We start from the raw sequence: 26,695 nt of genomic DNA, 5'->3' as shown, positions 1-26,695 counted from the left end.
GGTGAGTTTGAGCATCAGACTTTGGAACATACTGGAGTTAATTCTTTTTAAGTATTTATGTAAAAATACATGTAAAGGTGCAAAATTCCCTAAAGCTCAGTATCATGAAAACATCCTCTCATTACATCATTCTGAGAAGCGTACATTACTCACAGGGCAAGGTAGACCCTGGACACAGCACTACATTTCATCCTCCATGGTACTTGCTTTTAAAGCTTGCCCAGTGGCAAGAATATTGGGAATTTATTAAATTTTCTATGCTATTATGGTCACATTAAATACTTTACTGCTGCAGAACTTTAAAGAATTAATCTTCCCTAAGCACTTTGCCTCTGTCAGGGAATACTTTGGTCATTAGTGAAAATGTTTTTATTCTTACACAAAGATGGTGTGATAGATGTTTGAACGTGTAGCCAGTGTCTAGAATATATTTCACTTACTGCCCTTCCTCATAAATTTAGAGATACTATAGGTATTTTAAATCACTGTTTCCTCTGTTGATACTGTATTATGGCATTTAAAATTTAAGAAATGTGATTAATAGCATCTTCTGTTGCATATTTCTCTTTTAAAATACACTCTGCTTTGATGCACAAAATAATGAAAAAAAGTTCTTAGACCTAAATAATATGTTGCAACTGCTGATGGCATGTACCTATGCACAAAATCTTTTCCATTTATTAATTTGAAGAACAGAGGCCCACTTTTTAAGATACTCGTGGAACTTTGATTATTAAATGACATTAAGTTGTTTTTTTTTTTTTTTTGGAGAGGTTTTCGGTATAAGGCGTGTGCACTCGCCAGACAGACAGAGACAGACAGAGAGCGAGAAATCACCCCCCAGGGGGGATGGTCATGCCGCAATCCCTTCTCCTCCATTCTCCTCTAGGGATCTTGGGTACGCACACACATGCGCCCAGCGTGAATTTTAAGCCACCGGGTCCAGGATGCGAACCACGGTCGACTACGTGGGAGTTCAGTGTGGGACAGAATGAAGCTCATTGGCTTCTGTGTGGGTTGGTTCTGAAGCCTTAGCCTCTAAAACAATTTAGCCAAACACCCTACATTCTGCTAGTGAGAATTGAGTCTACAATTAGGAACTTTCTGAGAGGTGATTATAAACAAGGAGGCTTCTAAAACAGATTTCTTCATGATTTTACTCTCTGTTCACAGATTAGCCCAAGGGAACCAACCAATTTTTTTTCTTTCTTTATTAGATATGAAGAAAAATGATAATAATAAATAAAATTTTTAAAAGAAAAAACAAGTCTAAGGCTCTCTCTGTTAAGATACAAAAATGCTCTACATAGACATAGTAAAAGAAGCCTAACTCTTTGACCTTTGTACCACCACACCTTCTAATGTTAAGGTGTAGAATTAAAGGAATACCCAAGGCTCACTCAGGACTGATGGGGAAAGGAGGGTAAACAGAGGCATCTATCTGTGTACCCTGAGTAGAAATCAGCTATTCATTCGAAAAGTGAAGTGAAAGCAGAGGAAGTCAGCACCTCTCTGCCCTGTAATGTGGACTCCTTCCCCTGTGCCTTCAGAGAGGTTAAGGAAAAGTTATATCTGACTAGATGTCCTTTTAAAAGTTTAATTTTGAAAGGTTTCTGTGTGGACTGCAAAAAAGGACAGAATCATCGTTCATTATGCCAAATGGCATAGACTCATTTACAGGGATGACATTATAGTTTTTATATAGTATAGCTTCTATGATTAAAGAGTTCTAAATGACATTTCCCCTTTGGGGACAAGGCTTTCCTAGGAAAAAAAATCCGATTAATTCCTTTCCTACTTAGGTTAAAGTCAATACTAAAAGACTTCTTATGGGAATAAATGACTTTGATTTTTCTCTCTAGAAACCAAGTTCTGTCCGCATTGATCAACTGGATCGTGAACAGTTCAACCCTGATGTGATTACTTTCCCAATTATTGTCCACTTTGGGATACGCCCTGCACAGTTGAGTTATGCAGGAGACCCACAGTAAGCTATTTCTTGGTGTTTGTCTTAGCCAATTTCACCTTCTACTAACAGCTGAATTAGCAGAGGAATACCCGTTAGTGGATGTTTTTCCTCTTTAAAAGTGAAGATCTGAAATGAACCATGTTTCCAAATTTAGTTAACCAAATAAAATGCATTTTGGTAGCTCCTAAAGAATTATTTTCTCTGCATTGGACTGCAGGAAATTATTATTCAGTAGATTATCCTTGATATTCTTGGTCAACATGAGTCCTATGTTTTTAAACATTAAGGAACTTTCCCCTTGTTCATCATTATTTTATGTTAATTATTGTTGCTATTTTTTATTTTTTCAGTGCCCTCTAGGGGAGAATAGCACCACCGTATTGGTTCCTAGCACTGATGAACTGATGCAGAGTTCTGTTTTTGGGGGCATCTTAATAAGAGCTCAAGATCCCATGCAAAGTCCAGAGTTGTGTTGGAAGAAGGAGCATGACTTCTCACTCTAGAATTGATGTTACTTTTCACATTTAGGTTTTTCCAAGTGGCATGTTAGTTTATTTTTTTTCTGGGAGAAGATGAGGAGGTGTGGGAATGGAGATAGTACCATTATATTCTTCAGGAAGTGTTTGGATTTCCTACTTTGTTAAACAGTTTCCTGACTCAATTTATTATTTTTTTTTTTAAGAAAAAAAAAAAAGGATTCATAATGGGAGAAAAGGGCACGGGAGATTTTCAGTCATAAATACAGTTCGTATATTAGAAGAGGCTAAAGGGTTTTGTTCTTTTTTTCCCCCCTTTGGATAAAAGTATGAAGCAGTGAACCAGGCACTGTGTAAGTACTTCTTTCTTTCCTCCATTCCCTAAAAAATGTTGTCCCAAGTGGAGAGGCCCAGCTAAAGCCATGAAAGGAACAGTTCAATATGACAGCAAATCTTCTGAAAAAAATCCCTTCTTGTCAGAAAAATGTTAGTAGAATGTGATTAGGCTCTCGTCACCTCTCAGGTGGCAGGATTGTGATTTCATGAAGGACTGTACATTCTCTCCATTCCCAGGAAGCTGTGACAGTGTCCTGTACTAGCATCATGATCTAGCCAGCTGAGCTACTCGGCCAGTTAGCCATGTCCTTGAGGCTGATCCAGGTTATCACACATTTGCCTATAGAAAATATGTTAGCGTAAATACAAATAGGTATATACCATTTGTCTGCTCTCCTCGCCAGTGAAAAAATGGGTATAACTGCATAGCTTGAGTTTTTGCAAAAATAAGGTTCTCTCTTGTAATACAGGGAACTTTTACTTTGGGTATAGGCAGCTCAGAGACCTACGATATCCCTTTAAGGAAGGGATTTTTCTTTGAAGTGGAACGTACACATTTAAGTAGAAGCTGTCATTTCCAAAGAGGTAACAGTAGCAAACATGTTAACTATTTAACATTGGAAGTATTTTTATGTGTCATCTTTGGAATTCTTTCCAGAGATTCATCTGTGTAGTCATACATTATTTTCAACCCAAACAAGCAATAATCAGTCACCAGGTACCAGATGACTCTTGGCCATCCTGTCCCTCAACCTCAAGATCATGTCCTTCTGTAGAATGAAGGTGCTGCCATTAAGGATATTCACAACTATGTAATTTAAGATTGAGCAGGCGAATTGCAGAGCTGATTTTTACTGTACTTTAGATTCTTCTTCTCTTTTTCTAAGATGTCTGTCCTTTTCCTTAGGTATCAGAAACTGTGGAAGAGTTATGTGAAACTTCGCCACCTCCTAGCAAATAGTCCCAAAGTCAAACAAACTGACAAGCAAAAGCTGGCACAGAGGGAGGTCGGTATTGAACCTTGTTTATGATGATTAATGATGATATGCTTCAAGTTTACTTCAGTATTGTTGTACACTATGCTTCTAGAATAAAGTGGAAGAATACTTAAGGAAAAAACTGTACTTTCCCCATGAGTATACTAATCATAAATATACTAATTGATTTTCTTTTTTTTTTGTTTGTTTCTTAATATCTAAGGGAGCATTTTTACCTCTAAGAAGACCAGTTTTCTTGATGAATTATTACCAATGGGAATCAAGGAATATCTTGTAGAAATTATAGTTTAAAATTGACTAAATCAGGCTTTTCTCTTTAATTAGACCATACATTATGCAGCACTGGATCTTACTCAGATTTCTTGGTCTTAAGGTTGTAAAAGATTGTCTTCCATAGTACCATCAGTGTATTAGGGTGAGCTAATTTGTAAAGTCTTCCATCTCAAATTCCACATTTTTTTATTAATGAGTATGATTATCCCCATTATTCCAGGATCATTTATGGTTTAGTTTTAACTGTAAGAATAAATGAGTTCAGTACTAACATAGGCTTTGTCCCGGTGAGGTTTTATTTTGCTTTGGTAGCATAAGAGCAAAGCTTTGAAGCTAGGATGAGCCAGTCCTCCACTCTATAGTGGAGGGAGCTGCGGCCCAGAGGCTGCCTGCGCTGTCTCTCCGTTGGTGTACCCAGGGAACAGGGTAGCTGGGGTGGACTTCAGAAGGTACTCCATCTGACGTTCTTCTCATGGTATTAGGCCTTAATCGATGGCGAGGATGGTGATAGTGGTGTTTGCTGTTGTTATTGTGAATTTCCATGAGTTTTTAATGGAATGGTTTGCATATAAATATTAAATTTTTTTTTATAATTATTTGAAGGACAGTGAAAGGGAAGAGTTCATTCCTGGTTTTTTCTCATAGGTTAAGTTTTGGATGATGATTGTATTTTTCAATAAGACATACTGTTCACACAAGTTTTTGTAAAGGTTTGCAAATTAGAGGACAACTAATAGAATTATGTGGGTTGCAGGTTAATTAACTGATTTTCCTAGATGCAAATATAAGGCTTGATATAAATGTAATTTTTACATGCCAGTTCAAATTTCAGATACCTCCTTTTGTTTATCACTGAAAAGGCATGTTTTGTTTGAATACACCAGAATGGTAGAATTTGGTTTAGAATTTTTTTCTTAATCCGTTAGAGTTACAGGAAAGCACACTTGATTCCTAAGGCTTCTGGCATACAGCCTTTATTTCAAATAAAATATTGTAATTTTGCAAAAGAGCGTTTGAGTACCTGAACGTAAGGGTAGTACCAAATGACCCCAGCTTATTTTCTAAGGCTTTGAAACTGTCATGTCACTCATAATAAGTTCTTTTCTAGGAAGCACTCCAAAAAATACGACAGAAGAATACAATGAGGCGGGAGGTAACCGTGGAGCTAAGTAGCCAGGGATTCTGGAAAACCGGCATCCGTTCTGATGTCTGCCAGGTGATGATACTTCTGAGAATGCTTTGTATGTTCATACATGTCTTCCTCCAAAAGGCATTTGTACTTAAGTTTCCAAATAAGGGTCCAAAAGAATATGTTATTTTGAAGCTGAATGAAACACCAACCGTAAACTACTTTTTTTTTTTTCTCATCACTAATTTTGTATTGTATAATTTCTTGCTTACATTGGATTTTTGTTTCTGTTGTCTGTCTGGTGCTATTTTGTGTGTAGGGGGGAAGATTCAGTTAAGTGGAAGGAGGAGGAACTGACTTTACTAAGTCAGTTAAATTTAGTGTTTTTACTTTGAATGAAGACAAGACTACCCTCAAATGCACCTGCCTGTTTGCAGTACATGTGCAGGTCCTTGTGCTAAAGAGATCATCTAGCACCTATACAAGCAGACTTTCTAGACTGATGACTCAAATATATATTGTGATTTATGTTGTAGGAAACTGACGGCATTAATGAAGGGAATCAGTAGACATTACATGTAACCTAATAGCAGTATTTTAATCTTTTTGGTGAACTCAGTAGCTATGTATAACGGACTCACTGATCAGTATTTTAGTTTCTGCTATGGGTGGAATTTATACCCCCAAACCAGCATATGCTTTGGTTTGTTACTTGATTCTTTTGTCATGATGTATATTGGTTGCATTCCTAGGGAGTTACAGTAAAGGAAATTAGCACACAGGCTGAGGTCAGGTAATGCAATTTATTACATTCAACCTTTTGGAAGAGTACTTTCAGATTTGCGTTTATCTGTTTTAATGTTGCATGTGCTATAATAAGTTCAGGCAACTTACTCTTAAGTGTTCATTTTATCATAATGAAATTTTTAGAAGAAAATCAGTGTTGACATTTAATTATTATATCGAACATCAGGGTTTAGTCCTATAATTAAATAAGTATTGCTACACAATTCATTTGCTAAGTGTTATCTAAAGTCAGATATTTTGGCTTTAAGGTGGCCTGTTGGTGCAGTATTGCTAAGTAGTTTGAAAATGATCATCTATGGGGGTAGCCAGCTACACCCATCAAGTACCTAGTTAACTTCTTGCCACCAATGTTTTTTTACTGTCAGTATTTTCAGATGCGAATGTTTTCCTTCTGTGGATTCTTTCTCGGGGTCATATAAATCATATCACTCAGTTTATTTGTTCGCTAGTGTTTCTTCAAAACCAACATAATATCCTGAAGCAGACATCACAAGAACAGTGAGCAGACTGCTGGGTAATGTGCTCAAAATCTGGTGATTCGGTGATAAGTCAGTTGATTGCTTAAGAGACCATAAAATTGAGCAGGATTAAGAAGTAGAAGGAACCAGCCTTCTAGTTCATTGGCTTTTGGTTAACTTCCAGTATTTTTTTCATATAGATCTCTTCTTGAGTCAGTCCTTATTTGTAAAAAGATAAAAAAAATAACTGGCTGGTAGGTGACGGGTGTGGAGGGAATAGCCTGTTTTACTTTCTCCCCTGTCCTTCAGGCAGTTCTGTTTCTCTAAACGCAATGTGTTCTGTTGTTGTTGTTTTGTTTTTGTTTTACCTTTCTTTTGATAAAAACAAACGAGTGCTGAATGGTCAGTTCCAATACAATTTTGTGTTTTCCAGCTATACCACAGATATGTTACTCTGCCTCCTCAGTCAGATTAGAACTAACTCGTGGACTAGGTTATATTATCATCTCTCTCTGTGTGTGTATATATATATGTATATATTTAAAGAATCATTTCATTTTATTTATTGTCATTATTTTATTTTTTTGAAGTTGACCAGAGAGAGAGAAGGAAAGTGATACAGCAAGTTGCCAGGTCTGGAACTTGAATCATTGTCAGCATATGGGAGTCCAGCCACCTTTACCACCACGCCACCTGCCGGCCCCTGTATCTATACTATTGATACAATCTTTCTTGAGGTTGATAGGCAGAAGGACTCAATTCTTGTGACTAATTGGCAAGAGTGTATAGGTCCTGATTAAACTCTTGCAAAGGAAAACGATCTAATATTAGTTCCTGTCCCTGTCTGACTCTCAGTCTTCCGAAGGGAACTGCCATTCTGTTTAGAACTCTTGCTTCCATTCTCTGGCCCTCCTAATGGAAGTCTTTTTAAGATTTCAGTAAAATTACCCTCACATATAAATGACTTGATAAAGAATGTAAATTGCTGCCTATGAGTTCATATACTGAATACAGAGGAATTGCTTTATGGTTTGTTAAAAAAAAAAAAAGGAAAGAAATATGCCTGCATATAAATGAATGAAAATGAGCCAGCCAGCTACCTGAGAAGTCAATGGAAGCTGAAGAGAAAGAAATGTTAGCATACTGACAATGCAGGGGCCAGGAACTGAGTTTTAAAAACAGAAAGAAAACCAAAGTCCCTGTGCTTTGGTGGAGTAGTTCTTTATGCACCCAAATCAAATCATTCTGGAGGGATCCTGTAGTTGTCAACTTAGGTGAACAGATGAAGTATCTGTTTATTTTAACATATTAAATATGATTTTAATATTGTTGAATATTCTTGGAATTATTAAAGTAAATTGTTACCTGCACTAAGCTTAAAACATCAACATGTAGAAATGCTACCTCAAGAAAATTTGAGGGTGTTACTGATCAACTCATTCATTTTACAGGAGTAACCTAGTTTAATTTTTAAATACAACTGAAAGTAAGGTGAAAATATGTTGAGAATGACAAGGATAAATTAAGTTAATTGACTTTTGGCTCAAAACGATTTTTTTTAATTGCCAGAGGCACATATGCTCACCAGAGAGAGAGAGCAAGAGAGAAAGGGAGAAAGAGGGAGAAAGCACCCTCCCGAGGGGGTGTGGTCATACTGCAACCCCTTCTCTCTTTCTTTATCTTGTCAGGATTTTTGACACGTTTGCATACATGTCTGCCAGGGCTGGGATTTGAAGGGTGGTGGACTTGTGGTATCTGACTCTGTCAACCACTAAGCCACAAGACTGGCCTGCAAAATGAGTAATTTTGCAATGAATATTTTTATTATATTTCTTTGTACAATTCATTATTCTAGCATAGGCTTAAGATATAATTTTTTTTTTAATAAATGCAGGAGTAGATCTCATGACTGTGTAAGCCATGGGCTCCACAGTGAAAATTGTTAATCCTTCTCTCTTTTGGTGCCAGGCATTTAAAACTCATGCTTCTTGTCACGTAACGATCTCTTGGGCTGTCTTACTGCATATCAAAGGTCAGAAAACCTTTCTACTGATACTACTTTCAGAAAACCTTTGATAAATGTAGAACTTCTTTAACTCAAAATATTTTATCTCTTCCTGGAATTTTTATGTTTTAAAATTCTCAAGTGATGGTTTTTTTTTTTTTTTTTCCTTTTAAGTTCGCTGCAAGGCCATACATTTGATGGAGGTGTTTGTGGGGAGGGAAGAGATAGAAAATGAGAAATTACTTCCCAGGGGGGATAACCATGCCATAATCCCTTCTCCGTTCCCCTCCCGGGATTTTAGGCACACAAACACATGTGCCTGGCATGATTTTAGAGTCACCAGGTCCAGGAATCAAACTGGTTGGTCATATGTGAATCCAGCACCTTATAACCACCATGTCACCTGCTGGCTCCATATTTATTTTTTTCCTCATATCTCTTTTTGCTTTTAGGATAGCATTTGTATTTCTTTGAATGGTTACCTTAAACTAATACCTTAATATTGGATCATCGGAAAAGTCATCTTGTATTTTTTATATATTTTTCTATGCAAAAATGTGCCATGACTTTTTTGTTGGCCCAATAGTATAATCTTCTCCCTTGCCTCCCTCTCTTTGTGTGTGTGTATCTTATTGTCTATTATTGAATATAGCTATCTACTTCCTCTTGTTCAACATCTGATTGGAAATTATATTCTTTTACTACAAATTAATACTTATATGGTATATGGCAATCTCATCTTACTCTTGTGTACTTCTTAGTCTTCTCTCATTTTCTGATGGCTGTACTAATTGGTGTTACATTGGTATAATTACTATATAAATTGGTATATAACAAGACTGTATATAGTATTTTTATAGTACTGAATCACTTATTATCCTCAAGTAATCATATATTTGAAAGCAATCACCAGTTTATATGGCATACCTGCCCTCCCCGCTTGTTTGTTTGAAGCTTATTTTTTACGTTTCTCAAGAAGTGCTTATGGAAACCATAGTTCTTGAGTTTCTGCTTCTTCCTAACAGTTTGTGGCCTTTATGTTAAAGGTCTGTTTAGCTGGATATAAAATCTGCAGGTCACATTGTGTTTACTTTCTTAAATATGATTTCATTGTTTGTGGCATAAAGCATTGCTGTAAAAAATATGAGAACAAGGGAACAGCAGATGGCGTAATGGTTACATCGCTGGGATCCCACATGGCTGACCGTGGTTCAAATCCTGAACTCAGAAGGTTGAAACATATGCTGGACACGTGTGCGTGTGTACCCAAAATCCTGAGCAAAGGGACTGCAGCATGGCCGTCCCCCAGGAGGTGATTTCTTGCTTTCTGTCTCTCTTTCTGTCTCTTTCCGGCATGTGCCCATGCTCTATGGCAAAAATCTCTCAAAATGAAAAAAGTGATAACAATATGAGTTTTGTAAGTGACTTGATCCTTTTCTCAGAATTGCCGTAAGATTTTTTTCTTTAAAACCAATAGTTTTATTAGAATATTTCTTAGCTTTTTCCAGTTAATTTTTTTAAACATGTTGTGTGCCTTTTCTTAAAAATTTTACTCTTCTTTATTCATTATAAGATGCACATGTGAGAGAGAAAAAGAGATGAGTACTTTCCACAGAATCTGTCAATACCACAATCCCCTTCTTCCAGTCCTCCAGTTGCTTGAGTTTTGGGCATTTGGATATATGCTCAACATGTTTCAGACTGACCAGGCTGGGGATTTGAACTGTGGTTGTCATGTGGATTCTGGCTTCTTGGCTTCTCTTGGAGAGCACATAACTACTGTAACATAAAACCCATCCCTCTCTTGTTTTGTTGTCAAGACAAGATATTTCCGTGTTACAATCCTCCCTCAGTCTCTCTCAGCTGGGGTTACAGGAACAGCTACCATGGCTGAAATCTTTTTTTTTTCTTTCCTTTTTTTTTTTTAAGGTTTTGCTATAGGGCACATGCTCACCAGAGAGACAGAAAGCAAGAAATCACCCCACACCACAATCCCCTCTCCTCCATTCTCCTCTCAGGATTTTGGGCATGCACACACATTTGCCTGGCATGAGTTTTAAGCCATTGGCGTCCAGGACTCCAACTGTAGTCAGCTACATGGAAGTCCAGCAATATAACCATTACACCATCTGCTGGTCCCAACATTTTTTTTTCCTTAAAGACAAGAGTCTTACAGGGACCAGCAGGTGATGTGGTGGTTATGGCACTGGACACCCCCACATGGCCAACTATGGTTCAAGTCTGGACCTTTCTTTTTAATGTTATTTGTTTGATATAGGGCATGTGCAGGCCAGAGAACAACAGAGACAGAAAGAAGGGGAGGGAAAGTAAGAAAGCACCCCCCCACACACACACACACACATACAAACAGGGCGATGGCCACACAGCAACCCCGTCTGTTTTATTACCTCTCAGGATTTTGGGCATGCATGTACACACACCTGGAGAAACCGCAAAGCTCATTGTCTTAACCTCCTGTTATTTAGTGGTTCATGGGGATTTCTTGTCATCCAGTTTTTACAGAGATATTATTCATGATATTTTCATTTTGCTAGTCTAATCGTTCTGTTTTTATGGGAGAATTTAAGAATATTTAAAAACTACACAGTGCCATTTTCTCATAATCTTCGAAAGGAGATTGTTCTTATATTTTTAAAAGAATTATTTATTTAATTTTATTTATTGTTACTCTTCAATTTGACAAGAGAGAGAGAAAGGGAGAATGAGAAAGCAAGCCACCAGGCCCAGGACTTGAACCACAGTTGGCCATGTGGAGATTCGAACACCTTAACCACTGTGCCACCTGCTGGCTCCACATTGTTTTTAGTTTATTATAGAGCACATGTACTTGCCGAAGGGAAAAAGAGAGAGGATGTGAGAAGACACTCTCCAAGAGAGATGGCCATGCTGTAATCCCTCTTGTTCCATTCTCCTCTTGGTATTTTGGGCACACACACACACACACACACACAAACATGTGCCTGGTGTGATTTTCAAACTGCCAGGTGTGGAACTCAGATTACCAAGTCAGCCATGGGGATCCAGCCTCTTTGACCTCCACACCGGCCCTGTTTGTTTGTTTTTAAATGATAGCAGCTATCAGCAATAGTTGGGAGGAAAAACAAAGATGCTTAATTGTATTTCAACACTGCAGAGATTGATAATTTTGAAAACTGATTGTACCAGTTTTATAGGTGGCATTGAGACTTGGCTGTCTGGGATTTAAGATGGATATTAGTCATATCTATATCTGGTACTCACAAGAAACAGACTTATTTGGAAAGAAATTGACTGTATTTGGAGCAAATTAAGAAGTGGTAAAGGGGCTTAAATTTGATTCACATGAGAAGAACACACACACACACACACAAACATGTGCCTGGTGTGATTTTCAAACTGCCAGGTGTGGAACTCAGATTACCAAGTCAGCCATGGGGATCCAGCCTCTTTGACCTCCACACCGGCCCTGTTTGTTTGTTTTTAAATGATAGCAGCTATCAGCAATAGTTGGGAGGAAAAACAAAGATGCTTAATTGTATTTCAACACTGCAGAGATTGATAATTTTGAAAACTGATTGTACCAGTTTTATAGGTGGCATTGAGACTTGGCTGTCTGGGATTTAAGATGGATATTAGTCATATCTATATCTGGTACTCACAAGAAACAGACTTATTTGGAAAGAAATTGACTGTATTTGGAGCAAATTAAGAAGTGGTAAAGGGGCTTAAATTTGATTCACATGAGAAGAGGTTAAAGGAAATATGTTAGCTAAGAGAAAATACGGGAATTGAGCCATTAAATATATTGTTTGTTTCCAGGGCTAGAGCTACAATCAAAGGTATAAAACTCTAAGGAAACAGATTTGGGCTTAAAGTCAATAGTAATTTTCTAATAATCAGTAAACTCTAAAGAGGATGTTATTGTTTTGACAGGTAACAGTTCTTCTCTCACAGGAGATATTAAAAAGTAAAGAGTTCACCAGGTTGAGCTCAAAGTTTAGAAAGACGGTTTTACTGACAGTCTTCATGTCCTATCTCTTCTGAGTTTTTAGCATCCACTTCCATGGGCTTCCTGCAATACAAGTGGCTGGAAAACTGTTCTACCCTTTGGTTGCACACTTTATTTCCGTACACTTGTGCTTTTAAATACAGCACTTGTGAAAACAGTAGACAGTGTGCCAATATTTTCTCTCTAGGAAGTCCTTGATGGAAAAAACAGAGTCTTCTTTGTACCTTCCAGCAGTATTGTAAGGCCATGCACGTGGAGGTGCTCAATATGTATTTACTGAATTGAACTGGCAAGAAAGACTTCCCGTTGATTAGAGATCCTATTTGGTAGAACTAATCTTTCTTTATAATACGGGGAACTGATTTCTGTAGTTTCAAGCAAATCCATTTGCATGTATTTTTAAACAATGCCAGCTTAAAATACTTCAAAGACTGCAGTGATATAAAGCATATGTCAATCATCCTGTGGGCTGTGCCCATCCTCCAAGTTCTAATGAATAAGAATGACTCCTTCATTCTTTTGAGTTCTAGGGAAACATTATTAAAGAAAAGAAAAAGAGATGCCTTCCATGAAATCCTGTCCTGATAAGGAATCTAGCCAAATCAAAAGTGATTGAAGCAAAAATATGGGTTCTTTGTCCTTGAGTCCTTAACTGTATTGGTGGTTTTGTGAAAGTTGTCTCTGGAATGAATGGTAGATCATGAATGTTAAAGCTCCAGTGGTCTTTGGAGATCATCTCACTGAGAAGTTCTTATTACCTGAAGGATAGGAATGGGCTTTAGGGGTTTGTGAACCCATTAAAATTGTGTATTCCTTTTGCATGTTTGTGCACATGGACATTTTAAGGGAAGAAAAGTCATTTTGGGGGCTGGCAGGTGGTATGATGGTTAAAGGCGCTGGATTCCCACATGCCGACCATGGTTCTAGTCCTGGATCTGGCAGCTTGCTTTCTCACTTTCCCTTTCTCTCTCTGTCTGTCTCTCTCTGGTCAAATTAAAATAATAATTAAGATGATGATGATGATAACCCATGGAATTAATTAAATAAATAATTCTTTTTTTTAAAAAAAGAGCTGCTTTCATATTCTCAGCAGTGTCTTGTCCTTAAAAAAAAAATTCTAAAAAATTCTAATCCAGTCTTTTATAGTTAAAGATAGACAAAGACACACAGAAATTCATGTGACTGCTTGAGGCTACCCAGCTGAATACTGATAAAACCAGTGCTGTTCAGATTTGAATTAGGACTAAGGCTTCATTTTAAGTACATTCTGTATTTGCTCTTTTAATCCTTTTAACTACCCTTGGATATAGCTACACTTTTTTATCCCCAGTTTATAGGTGAGGCAGAGAGGTAAAATAATTTGGCACCAAGTGACAAAATGAATGGAATGGGAGATCAGGATTTGAACCCAGGCATTCTGGTTCTAGAGACTACTCTTAACATTTATAGTACACTGTTCCTCCTAAGAAGACTCTCTAGGATGCCACATGGCCAGTAAACTCTTTCAGGACTTTGTGGGGTGGCATTTGGGATGAAATGGTTCTTGTTTGTGGTAAAATAAGTGTGTATAAGCTTTTATAGAGCTAAGCACATTGAAAAATTTTTTTTCTAGCATGCCATGATGCTGCCTGTTTTGACCCATCATATCCGCTACCACCAATGCCTAATGCATCTGGACAAGCTGATAGGATATACTTTCCAAGATCGTTGTCTGTTACAGGTGAGAATTACTCTCTTGTAAACTCATGTAATAATAAGAGAGGAGTAATTCATCTTGCAGATTACCAATGTTGCATTGAATTCTCTATTCTAGGAGATGGAAGGAATTTTTGGAAACATAACTCTCTCCATTATTCTACCCTGGCTGCCCTTGCCACTTTCAAACCCTTTCTCTCACATTTTTTGAGTCCATTCGTAAAGAAAGAGGCTAAAGCTAAAATTTGCCTGTCATAACTGGGGACCGTCTTTCAAAAGGCTTTTATATCTTTATGGCTCTTCTTTCTGGGTGGCAAGTATTTTTAATTCTCCTCTGAAAGATGTGGATTTTCAGATGTTTTTCAGAAAAGGGATTGTACTAGAGCTCTAGAAATTAGATATTCAAGAAGATAAGATGGAACAATCAGGGCTTAAAATTTGACTGTTTAGACAGTTTCCTTTCCTTTTTCATTTGGGATGATATAAAGGTGGTACTTCTGTACTGAACTTTTAAGTCTGAACTGATTTTATTGAAATTTTAGTTGGCCATGACTCATCCAAGCCATCATTTAAATTTTGGAATGAATCCTGATCACGCCAGGAATTCTTTATCTAACTGTGGAATTCGGCAGCCCAAATACGGAGACAGAAAAGTTCATCACATGCACATGCGTAAGAAAGGTATGTCCGAATGACTCTAAGATTCTTCTTTCATATTTTGGTCTGTGCCACCTGTTGTAAATTGTATCCCCACCAGGAGTGGTTCCTGGTAGACTCTTTTCATCTTTTTACACTATATTATAGCAGGTAGTAATATTGATTTTGAGAACAGCATTGTAACAAAAGGGTGGATGAATTTTTCAGAAGAAAATTTTTCCTGTCAAATATTTTAAATAATCATTTAATGTTAAATTTGGATAAGGTCATTTTCTTTCTATATGTCATATGATGCTCCTAGAGTATTTCTAACAATATTTATTTCTATATTTGTTTTTTTTTTTTAAATAGGAATTAACACCTTAATAAATATTATGTCACGCCTTGGACAAGATGACCCAACTCCTTCAAGGTAAAGTCAATTTTTGAAAAATACATTTATTGGGACCAGCAAGTGGTGTGGTGGTTAAAGGAGCTAGACTCCCACATGGCCAACCACGGCTCAAGTCCCAAACCTGGTGGCTTGCTTTCTCACTCTTACTCTCTCTTTCTGTCTCTCTCACTCTATTCCTCTCTGGGCAAATTAAAAATAAATAAATAAAGTTAAGTGAAATAGAATAATTCTTTAAAAATACACGTTTATTGAGATACAGTTCATATACCATACAGTTTACCCATTTGAAATGATTATTCAAAGGTCTTTAGTATGTTCATAAAATTGGACAACTATGACCATTGTCTTTTTTTTTTTTTTTTTTTAAACACTTTCCATTTTGGCAACATTTTACAATGTACTTAGCTTTAAGTATTGGGAAGGAGAAGGCTAGAAACTAAAGGGGAAAATTTCAGTGGACATTTCTAAAAGAAAAACTGTGCCAGCCTTCCCACTCAAATCAAAATCCAAATTTCTCTTAATTTCACTACCGGAGAAGAGGCCACGTGGAAAACAGCAGGCAAAACTCTGGCAATTTCACTGTGGATCAAGTCCGAGACAAAATTGAAAACATTTTCTCTGTACCTTTTAGTCATCACTCCCCTCAGCCTGCCCTGCCCGAGGCACTCCTCTATTTTCTTTCAGTCTATTTGCCTATTCTGAATATTTTATATAAAAGGAATCATACATAGTTGGTTCTTTGTGACTGACCTGTGTTATTTAGGATGATGTTGCTGAGATTTGTCTATATTATAGAATGTATCAATAATCTTTTTTATTGTCACATAACAGTCTATGATATGGGTGGATCACATTTTATTTACTCATTCATCAATATGAACAAAAGGGTGGATGAATTTTTCAGAAGAAAATTTTTCCTGTCAAATATTTTAAATAATCATTTAATGTTAAATTTGGATAAGGTCATTTTCTTTCTATATGTCATATGATGCTCCTAGAGTATTTCTAACAATATTTATTTCTATATTTGTTTTTTTTTTAAATAGGAATTAACACCTTAATAAATATTATGTCACGCCTTGGACAAGATGACCCAACTCCTTCAAGGTAAAGTCAATTTTTGAAAAATACATTTATTGGGACCAGCAAGTGGTGTGGTGGTTAAAGGAGCTAGACTCCCACATGGCCAACCACGGCTCAAGTCCCAAACCTGGTGGCTTGCTTTCTCACTCTTACTCTCTCTTTCTGTCTCTCTCACTCTATTCCTCTCTGGGCAAATTAAAAATAAATAAATAAAGTTAAGTGAAATAGAATAATTCTTTAAAAATACACGTTTATTGAGATACAGTTCATATACCATACAGTTTACCCATTTGAAATGATTATTCAAAGGTCTTTAGTATGTTCATAAAATTGGACAACTATGACCATTGTCTTTTTTTTTTTTTTTTTTTAAACACTTTCCATTTTGGCAACATTTTACAATGTACTTATCTTTAAGTATTGGGAAGGAGAAGGCTAGAAACTAAAGGGGAAAATTTCAGTGGACATTTCTAAAAGAAAAACTGTGCCAGCCTTCCCACTCAAATCAAAATCCAAATTTCTCTTAATTTCACTACCGGAGAAGAGGCCACGTGGAAAACAGCAGGCAAAACTCTGGCAATTTCACTGTGGATCAAGTCCGAGACAAAATTGAAAACATTTTCTCTGTACCTTTTAGTCATCACTCCCCTCAGCCTGCCCTGCCCGAGGCACTCCTCTATTTTCTTTCAGTCTATTTGCCTATTCTGAATATTTTATATAAAAGGAATCATACATAGTTGGTTCTTTGTGACTGACCTGTGTTATTTAGGATGATGTTGCTGAGATTTGTCTATATTATAGAATGTATCAATAATCTTTTTTATTGTCACATAACAGTCTATGATATGGGTGGATCACATTTTATTTACTCATTCATCAATATGGATTGTTCCTGCTTTTCTGCTTTTCTGCTACTATGAATAATTTTGCTATGAACATTTGTATACAGGTTTTATATGGCCATGTGTTTTGATTTCTGTTGGTTGTATACCTAGGAGTATAATTTCTGGGTATTTTGGTAACTATTTAAACTTTTAAGGAATTATCAGCTATTCTCCAAAATGATTGCACCATTTTATATTCCTCGCAGCAGTATATTAGTGTTCTAATTTCTTTACATCTACTTCTTATTATCTATCTCTGATAGCTCATGATTGAGCATCTTTTCATGTGCTTATTGGTATTTGTATATATTATTGAAGAAATGTTTATTCAGGTCCTTGTCTTGTTTTTAATTTTATTATTATTATTAGTAGTAGTAGTATTACTTTATTAGTTTGCTGTAGGGTACTTGTGCTTGCCAGAGAGAGAAAGAAATCACCCATTTGGGAGAGCATTTTGGATAGGCATGCATGTGCACATGAGCCTGGCATGTTTTTCAAGGCACGGAATTGGTCATGTGGGATCCAGCTGCCTCAACCTCCACACTATCTGCTGGTCCAGGCCCTGTTTTATTACTGGATTATAATCATTTTTATGTATTCCAGGTATAAATCCCTTATCAGATAAATGATTTGCAGAATTTTTTCTCATATGAATTGCCTTTTTACTCTCATTCCTTTTTTCTTTCTTTCTTTCTTTCTTTTTTTTTTTTTTAAATTTTCCAGAGGGCATGTGCGTGCTTGATTGAGACAGAGACAGAGAGAAATTGAGAAAGCATCTCCCATAGGAGATAGTCATACTGCAGTCCCTTCTCTGTTTTTCCCTCCTTTCAGAATTTTGGGTGCATGCACATGCCCACGTGCCTGGCATGGTTTTTAAGCTGCTGGGTCAAGGTCTCAAAGTCTGCAGTAGGCCATGTGGGATCAAGCTGCTTGAACCACCATGCCCACTGACTGTCCCCTTGCTCTCTTGATGATATCCTTTAAAGCACAAATGTTTTCATGGAGACCTGTTTATATATAAATTCTTTTGTTCCTTATGCTTTTAATGTTTTATCAAAGAAAACATTATCTACTCTAATGTCACAGAGATTTAGGAGTTTTATAGTTTATTCCTTATTTTTAGGTCTTTGATCCATTTTGAGTTAATTTTTGCACGGTTCTTTCTTCAGTGAATAATCTCGACACCCTAGTCTTAAATCAATAGACAGTAGGTGCATGTGAAGGTTTATTTTCGGACTCTCAGTTCTATTCAGTTGATCCGTATGTCTGTCCTTATGCCAATATTAACACTGCTTGTGATTGTTGTAGCTGTGTATTAAGTTTGAAATAATGAAATGAGAACTTTGTTCTTATTTTTCAAAATAGTTTTTAGCTATTCTGAGTCTATTGCCTTTCCACATAGATTTCTGGATCAATTTGTCAACTTCTGCAAATAAATCATCTGGGATTTTGATCAGGATTGTATTGATGTCATAGATCAGTTTGGGAATGATTATCTTCTTAAGTCTTCTGACCCATGAATGTAGAATATCTTTCCACTTATTTGTCTTTATTAATCCTTTTATAACTTTCAGAGTATATGTTTTCCATATCTTTTCCTAATTTTGTTCATAAGATTTTATTCTTTTTGATGGCATTATGAATGGGATTATAAATTTCATTTTTGGGTTGTTCATGCCAAGTGTAAATTGGGTCATCAGAAAAGTCATGACACATTTTTGGAAAGAAAAACAGAAAAATGTGTCATGACTCTTCCAACGTCCCAATAGAAATACAGTTGATTGTTGAATGAGCTTGAGTTCTGAAGCCTTGATAATTTTTCTTTTTTTTTGTCAGAGGGCATGTGTACTCACCAGAGAGAGACAAAGTGAGAAAGCACTGCCCATGAGGCATGATATCACACCTCAATTCCTTCTCCATATCTCTCTCCTTTCAAGGTTTTGGGCACATGTGTATTCTTTTCCAATGTGCTTTTCAAGATCCCAAGTGTGAGATTTGAACCTCACAGTTAGCCATGTGGGTTCCAACCACCTCAACCACCATGCCATCAGCTGGCCTTTTGATGATGACATTTATTAATTCTAATAGTTTTTTTTTTTAAGAATTATTTTTTTATTTTAACTTTATTTATTTATGTATTTTAATTTGACCAGAGACAGAGAGAGAGAGAGAAAGTGAAAAAGCAAGGCACCAGGGCTGGGGCTCGAACAGTGTTAGCCACGTGGGAGTCCAGAGCCCTTAACCACCATGCCATCTGCAAGTTAAGATAGTTTTACTTCTTCCTTTCCCATCTATTGGTATCATTTTAATTTCATTCTTCTTTTCTTTTTTCTTTTTTAATGTTTTTTTTTTTTTTTTTTTTTGCTATAGGGCACTTGTGCTTGCTGGAGAGACAGAGAAAGACAGATAGAAAGTGAGAAATCATCCCCCAGGCAAATGGGAGATGAGAAATCATCCCCCCGGGGAATAGCCATGCCTCCGTCCTTTCTCCTCCATTCTTCTTCTCTTGAGATATTTGGGCACACACACACATGAACCTGGCGTGAATTTTAAGCCGCTGGGTCTGGGACTTGAACTGTGGTCAACTACTTGGGGGGTTCAGCGATGTAACTATTGTGTCATCTGCTGGTTCCTAATTTCATTTTCTTAACTTAATTACCCTTGCTAGAGCCTCTTGTACAATACTGCATAAAATGATTGAGAACAGATCTTCATCTTCCTTTTAGAGGGAAAGAATTCATTCTTTCACCATTGAGAATGTGATTATAGGTTTTTTTTTCATAGATACCTTCTATCAGCGTCACGAAGTTTCTCTTCCTGATTTGTTGAGTATATTTGTCATATAAGAATATTGATTTTTGTCACATTGATTTTTCTGTATCTGTTGAGATAAGCATGTTTTTATTTTTTTAAATTCTACTCAGATGGGATATTAAAGTAATTGATTTGGGTGTTAAACCAACCTTGCTTTCCTGAAATAAATTCCACTTGATCTTAGTTTATAATCCTTTCCACATGCTGCTGAATTCAGTTTGGTAGTATTCTGTTGAATTTTTGTGTCTATATTTATAAGAGATCATTGCATTGTAGTTTTCCTTTCTTGTGGTGTTTTTGTCTGGTTTCATTATTATGGTAGTTCTCGTCTTCAGTAATGTGTTGGAAAGTTTTATAGATTAACTTTCCTTATTTTACTTCTTGATTTTCTAAGATATCTTCAAATATTAATATTATTATTTTTACATGACCTCAGCCCTTGCAGAAACTGGGAATGAAGTGGGCTATATCTATGTAAACTCATTAACACCTCTTGAAAACCTGAGTGGGAGCCAGTAACTAGTGACAGTCAAGACTCTGATGTCGCTTGCCTGGTGTGTGAAATACTGCAGGTTGTTTTTTGAAAGCCAGTCAAAGAGATTGCACGAGGGCAGCTTTCTTCTTTAAATGGGAGTTAACAAAATTGAATAGCTGTGCCTGTCACTCTGGGCATCCAGACTTAGAATGGTGTATGAGGGAAGAAGTAGGATTAGTAGAAGTGACAGGGAGTGGATGTAATTGCTTCAGCTGATAACTGGCCCTCACAGCTGAGAGAGTTGCCAGTGAAGGCTGGCACAGCTGTCTTCATCTTTTTTTTTTCATGTATCACTTGTCTTTTCAAATTGGCTTGCCTTGAGTTGCTCTCTTTTGAGGTTATCATAAACCAAACTATTTTTTCTCTTCAATCAAGAGGTAAAAAGAAAGGCAAGATGGAGCTTTAAACTGCCAATTTAAAGATGATCATAGCCCTCCTCATGGTGTTCAGTGAGAGTTTAAGATTAGAAAGGAACTACAGTAATTAAGAGACTGCACACACCCTCTGGGATATTGTGACCATAGTTTCCTTTTACTCTGTGATATTACAGTCTCCAGAGGACTAGTTCTGCGTTTTAATAAGTAGAACTCCATGTACCCACAGTCCCTTTACCATGGCCACACACATCACAGACACTCATTTTCAGTGATGAAAACATTTTTAAATAATCTTTGTCTCCGGGTCAGTGGGTGTTGTGGTGGTTAAGTGCTGGACTCCCTTGTGGCCATCTGCAGTTGAGTCCCAGACCTGGTGGCTAGAGAATCTTTCGGGATGCATGTGTATGCACAGATGCCAAGAAGAGAACAGAGGAGAAGGGAATATGCACAGATTCCAAGAAGAGAACAGAGGAGAAGGGATTGTGGCATGGCCATCCTCCCAAGGGGGCGATTTCTCACTTTCCCTTTGTTTGGCAAATGCATATGCCCTATGGTAAAAAACAAAAAAACCAAAACCAAAAAACAAAACTAAAAAAGAAAATCATCTTTGTCTCATCTGCCTCTTCTACAGTCATTGGTATGTAAAGTCCTGTGATAGCATTGCGCAAACATGATTTGTGTTTTCTTTTGCTCTATTCCTAAGAGATGGCTTTCTTACTGTGGGAGAAAGAGTGATACCTGAATAACCATGCTATTACCAAAATTCACCATTTTGAAAAGAGTGCCATTGACAGAGAATAAACAAATAATCTTTCATGTCCCTCAATTTGGGGCCTTTACTGCTTGTGCTGAGAGTCCCTTGCCCTGAATATGCTGTTCTTGCTGGTACAGAGTTAACCCCAAATGTCTGCTCCAGAAAGAGCCTTGTAGCCTGTCGGGAGTCTGCTGCTGTTTGACTGCTGTTAGCTAGCAGTTTGCAGAAGCATGCAGCACTGGAACTGTACTTCATAAGCTTTTTAAAAATCTAACTCGGCAGATATCCATCCAGTGCTTTTTTAGTTGGAGGCAGTTTGTAAGTGTTTTAAAGGACCCAAAGGGAGTAAGACAAAGCCCCCACTCACCAGGAGGTGTGACTACCTGAGGTGGGTGAGGGAGCTACTACTCCTATAGCATAAATAGTATAGGGGAGGCTGATGAGTGCTTCAGTGAAGGTAAAAACAAAACACACACAAGACTGCTGTGGGGCTCAGGATAGATCTGGCGGTGACATAGACATTATAGGTCAATTTCATAGTGTACTTGAATAGAGTTGACTCAAGATGATTTGCCTTCTCCCCTGCTTCTTAGTTTGCTTTTGTAAGATGAGATGCAGTATTCTGCTCCTTGGAAGTATTTATGTATCTTTGAAGCAAACATTAAAATTCTAAGTTGTAGTTTCTAGATACCTTTCCTAAGCAAGCTCACTCAGAATTTTAATCTTGAGAAAGGAGAGGGAGCAGAGCTGGTACCTTGTTGAGGAGTCTGTTCTTGTCATGGGTAAAAGTGAGAAAATGGAGTAGCGTGGGGAGACAAGGAGAAGTTCTTGACTGAGTAATTCTGATTCCCTGAGGGTCCCCTGGTCCTATCCTGCAGTACCACTAGTGAGCACATTCTGCTAGAGTTCTCCCTTCAGATTGCCTGGACAGTCAATCATCTTGCTGTTTCTGATTCTGTGTTGGCATCTGCTTGAAAGCTTCCACATTCCAGATGAACTCAGCACCTCCCTACCTGGCAATCCCAGCTCTCGTGACCTGCCCCCAAGTCCTTTCCCATAGCCCTTTGCAGACCAGTGAGACTGAGGTACTGGGGTGTCAGGCATACCCCTTTTCCTCCCACATGCCAGTTGTCTTTGTGCAGCTACCTCCAGGATGCCCACGTAATCTTGTAATATCCTGTTCAAAACCTGCTGGGTATTTGTTTTATGGTATATATTTTTGCTCTCCTGTGTATTATAATTGTAGTATGGTGTTATTTTTCTTTACTGGATTATAAGGATTTTGAAGGTCTACTTTTTTTCTTTCCCTCTATTTTTGTAATTAGTGCATTCCATAGGCAGGTGCTTAGTAAGTATTAAAGGAGGGAATGATGCTACTTGATACTACTTTTATCCTAGGTTGTTTACCTATTGAAGAGAAATAGGGCAGCTGGGACATTAAGAAGAGTTGTAGTCAAAAGAGGTTTAAGCGGCTGATTAATACCTTTTTAAATTTGATTTGGAATCAGCTAGGATTTGCAAAAAGCCATGACAGCTGAAAATAAATAACATTTTTTTATTGCTAGAAGGTATGTGCAGTCCCCAGAGAGAGAGAAGAGAAAGGAGAAAGCACCTCTGAAAAGGGGCACTGTCATGTAGCAATCCCTTCTCTGTTTCTTCCCCCTGTCAGTATTCTGGGCATGTATGCACATGTGCCTGGAGTGGATTTTTTTTGTTTTAGAGAGATTTTTGATATAGAACAAATACAGTTGCTGGAAAGAGAGAGAGACACAGAGACAGAAGGTGAGAAATCACCCCCAGAGGGCATGGCCATGCTGCAGTCCCTTCTCCTTCATTCTCCTCTTGGGATTTTGGGCACACATGTGCACACACCTGGCATGAGTTTTAAAGGTCAAGAATTTGAACTGCGGTTGACAACGTGGGAGTCCAGTGTAATAACCCTTATGTCATCTGCTGGTTCCTCCAGTGTGTTTTCATACCGCCAGGACCAGGATTTGGTCTCTGGTCAGCCATGTGGAATCCAGATCCCTTAATGACTAGGCTACAGACTAGACCAATAGATAAATTTTGATAACCTATCTGCTTACCAGAACTGTAAACTAGTTACTTTTTTTTTTTGGAGAGGTTTTTTTCACTATAGGGCGCATGCGCTCGACAGAGAGAGACATAGAGACAGAAAGTGAGAAATCACCCCCCAGGGGGGATGGTCACGCCGCAATCCCTTCTCCTCCATTCTCCTCTCGGGATCTTGGGCACGCACGCACACGCGCCTGGCGTGAGTTTTAAGCCACTGGGTCCGGGACGTGAACCGCGGTTGACTACGTGGGAGTCCAGCGACATAGCCATTATGCTAACTGCTGGTTCCTAAACTAGTTACTTTTAATAATGGTATCATCTCAAGCGGATGTGCCACCCATAATTTTAAAAAGTGTTACTGTTTAACCACCTAAATCTTAGTTGTATAGTTATATTTAACTCATGAAAATTACCATGAAATGTTACTATATAAGGAGTTCCTCAAGAACCAGGCATTTGCTGGCATTCAAGTAATCCATGTATTACCACTGAGACCCTTGGGAAGGAGAGACTAGAAGAGTACTTAATGGGGGGGGGGGAAGGTTTGATTTGTTCTGGTTTTGTTTATTGTTTTGGGGATTGATATAGTCATTGCTGAATATAACTTATAAATTCTGTGCTGGGCACAGTGGCACATGCCTGATCCCAGCTGCTTAGAAGACCGAAGTGGAAGAATGGTGAATTCAAGGCCAGCCTGAGCAACAAAATGAGATCCTATTGGAGAAAAGCATAAAAACAAAACCTGTTCAGTCAAGAGAGACATATATTTTTCTTAATGTCTGTATTTAAGGAAATGGTAGTTGCAAAGTCTATTTTTGGTAGTCATACATAAGTATTTTGCGTTAAAAATACAATCATAGCATGCATTTAATGTACATAAATTCCACTGAGTAGATTTACTGACCAGAAGGCCTCAAGTTAAGTCCCAAAAATGGTTCATCTGGGATCTGTGAGCCGGTGGTCTGATCTCTATTGGGCCGGTGGTCCCTCCTGTGATCCCTCCTCTGTGTGAGTGCCCAGTTAGTTGTGTTGAGTAGAAGGAATTCTGAATTGGATAGGTTCAACTGACCTCCAAGCCCTTCTCTGCCTTTTAGCTCTACTCTGCCTGTGGGTACTTGAGGCTCAGGATGCAGACGTGAGATCTGGCCACACCCGTGCTCTAGCAGTTACCCTGGATTTGCCCATCCTAGGAAGGCTTTCCATGGAGCAAATGGCACCTCACAGAACTTACTGCTACAGGGAGGTGGCTGTGTTTTATAGAGTGCCTCGAATTCCTCAGACAAAATGTGCTGTGTGCATGTTACAGTTAATCTAGATTTCATAATGCCTCTCTGTTGATTCAGTTCTCAAAAACAAATGGAGTGTTTACTGCTCAGTAAACATCTCTTCTTGGAGCTTGCTAGTATTTATAAAGTGGGTGATTAAAGGAAGTACAAACAATGGAAGGAGGAACAAAGGATTTGCCACTGCTGTGAGGACTAGCAGCTCACTCTCTCCATTCTTCCAGATAAACCCCTGGGCTGGGAATTGTCCAGTATAATAATAAGTTAAATTATATTTAATCCTCATTGTTGTTTATGGCTTATTGCTAGAGTTTATTCATAATGTAAATACAGAAAAATATATTGTGGATATGGGCAGATTACTTAATGACTAACTCAGTATAGAATAAGCTTATTTAGAAATGTGACCTTATATTTTAATAAACTGAACAATAATCTAACTTTGGGGTTAGTAAAGTTGTAGACATAGTTCTCATCTCCATGAAAGTTTATATAAGAAATTAAGGTAAAAGTTAGGCCAGTGTGACTTCATTTAAAATGGTATCTGACTGGGGCTAGCAGGTGCTGCAATGGTTTAGGTGCTGGACTCTCACATGAGAGCTTGCTTTCTCACGTTCCCTCTCCTTCTCTCTCTGTTTCTCTCTTTCTCATCTCTCTCTGGTGAGCACATGTGACTTATAGCAAATTAAATATAATACTAAATAAAAATAAATAATTTTAAAAAATAGTATCTGAGTTAAAGCAGCTATTATTTTTTATTAGATTTCTTATTATTCTTTAATAAAACATAAGACAGTCCAAATACGGTTTGTCCTCACTCCAGCCTCCTGCCAGGGATTCTTGCTTTCCATATTAAGGGGATTTTTCTGTGTGGTGCTTTGTACTGTTTTGAAGAAAATTAAATCTTTGCCACAGAAAATGGATTTTTATTTTACTGACTCATTAAAAGGAACGGGATAATGTTGATTTATTTCATTTAAAAACTTCACTTTTTTTTCCTTTTCCTTCATTTCTGTCCTTTCTCCGAATGACAGTTATTTGGTTTCTTGAAATTGCCAATGAAAAGGGCTTCGAGGTTAACACCATTAAATAATGCCTCTCTCTTGTGATGCTTCCCCCAAGAATAGTGGCAGATGCTTTTAGAGTTCTGGTGTACTTGACAGAAAGCGAAATCTCAATACTGAACTACTTCCAAAAGATATTTAAAAATAATACAGTGTTTTATACTTTTACTATGGAACATTTTTAGTCACTCTTGGCTAGTGGGATAGCAAAAAAATAGATAAACTGTCCTTTAAAATCTAGTATATATTTGGTAAGAATAAGAAACGTTCATTTTAGGACCTGCTGCTTTTTCGATTTAAATTTCTTTCTTTCACGTGAAAGAGGGAGGAAGGACATGAAGGAGGGTGGCAGAGGTACCTTGGTAGGGTTTTGCCGTGTGTGATACTCCCCAAGCCTCCCAGCCAGCCAGGATCATGGACACGCGTGGACACACCTGGCACGTTAAGATCTACTCGAGTTGAACCTGAGCCTCTCATGTTTCTCTACTACTGAATAACAGTGTCCTGCTAGCTGCGCCCCTGTGGCTGAGCCAGGTTTTTTTTAGTAAACCTTTAGTTTATGAATTCTCCAGCATAGCCATAAATTTCGATGTGTGTGTGGTCTCTTTCTCTCTTTCCC

At 37.7% G+C, this 26,695-nt stretch overlaps 1 protein-coding gene across 1 annotated transcript in view; it reads left to right on the top strand.

The window, feature by feature from the left end:
• Positions 1 to 26,695, top strand: part of DROSHA (drosha ribonuclease III) — a 151,023-nt gene that overhangs the window by 69,939 nt on the left and 54,389 nt on the right. The window contains exons 16-21 of the mRNA XM_006148497.3: positions 1,863 to 1,987; positions 3,689 to 3,788; positions 5,161 to 5,268; positions 14,073 to 14,180; positions 14,698 to 14,836; positions 15,164 to 15,224. Coding sequence (XP_006148559.1) covers positions 1,863 to 1,987; positions 3,689 to 3,788; positions 5,161 to 5,268; positions 14,073 to 14,180; positions 14,698 to 14,836; positions 15,164 to 15,224 — 641 coding nt within the window. The remainder of the gene's footprint in view (positions 1 to 1,862; positions 1,988 to 3,688; positions 3,789 to 5,160; positions 5,269 to 14,072; positions 14,181 to 14,697; positions 14,837 to 15,163; positions 15,225 to 26,695) is intronic.

Source organism: Tupaia chinensis, unplaced genomic scaffold, assembly GCF_000334495.1.
Source record: "Tupaia chinensis unplaced genomic scaffold, TupChi_1.0 Scaffold000237_1, whole genome shotgun sequence".
NCBI classification, from domain to species: domain Eukaryota; kingdom Metazoa; phylum Chordata; class Mammalia; order Scandentia; family Tupaiidae; genus Tupaia; species Tupaia belangeri.
Note: the sequence above shows the minus strand (reverse complement) of the source record. Positions and strands in the feature narration are given on the sequence as shown.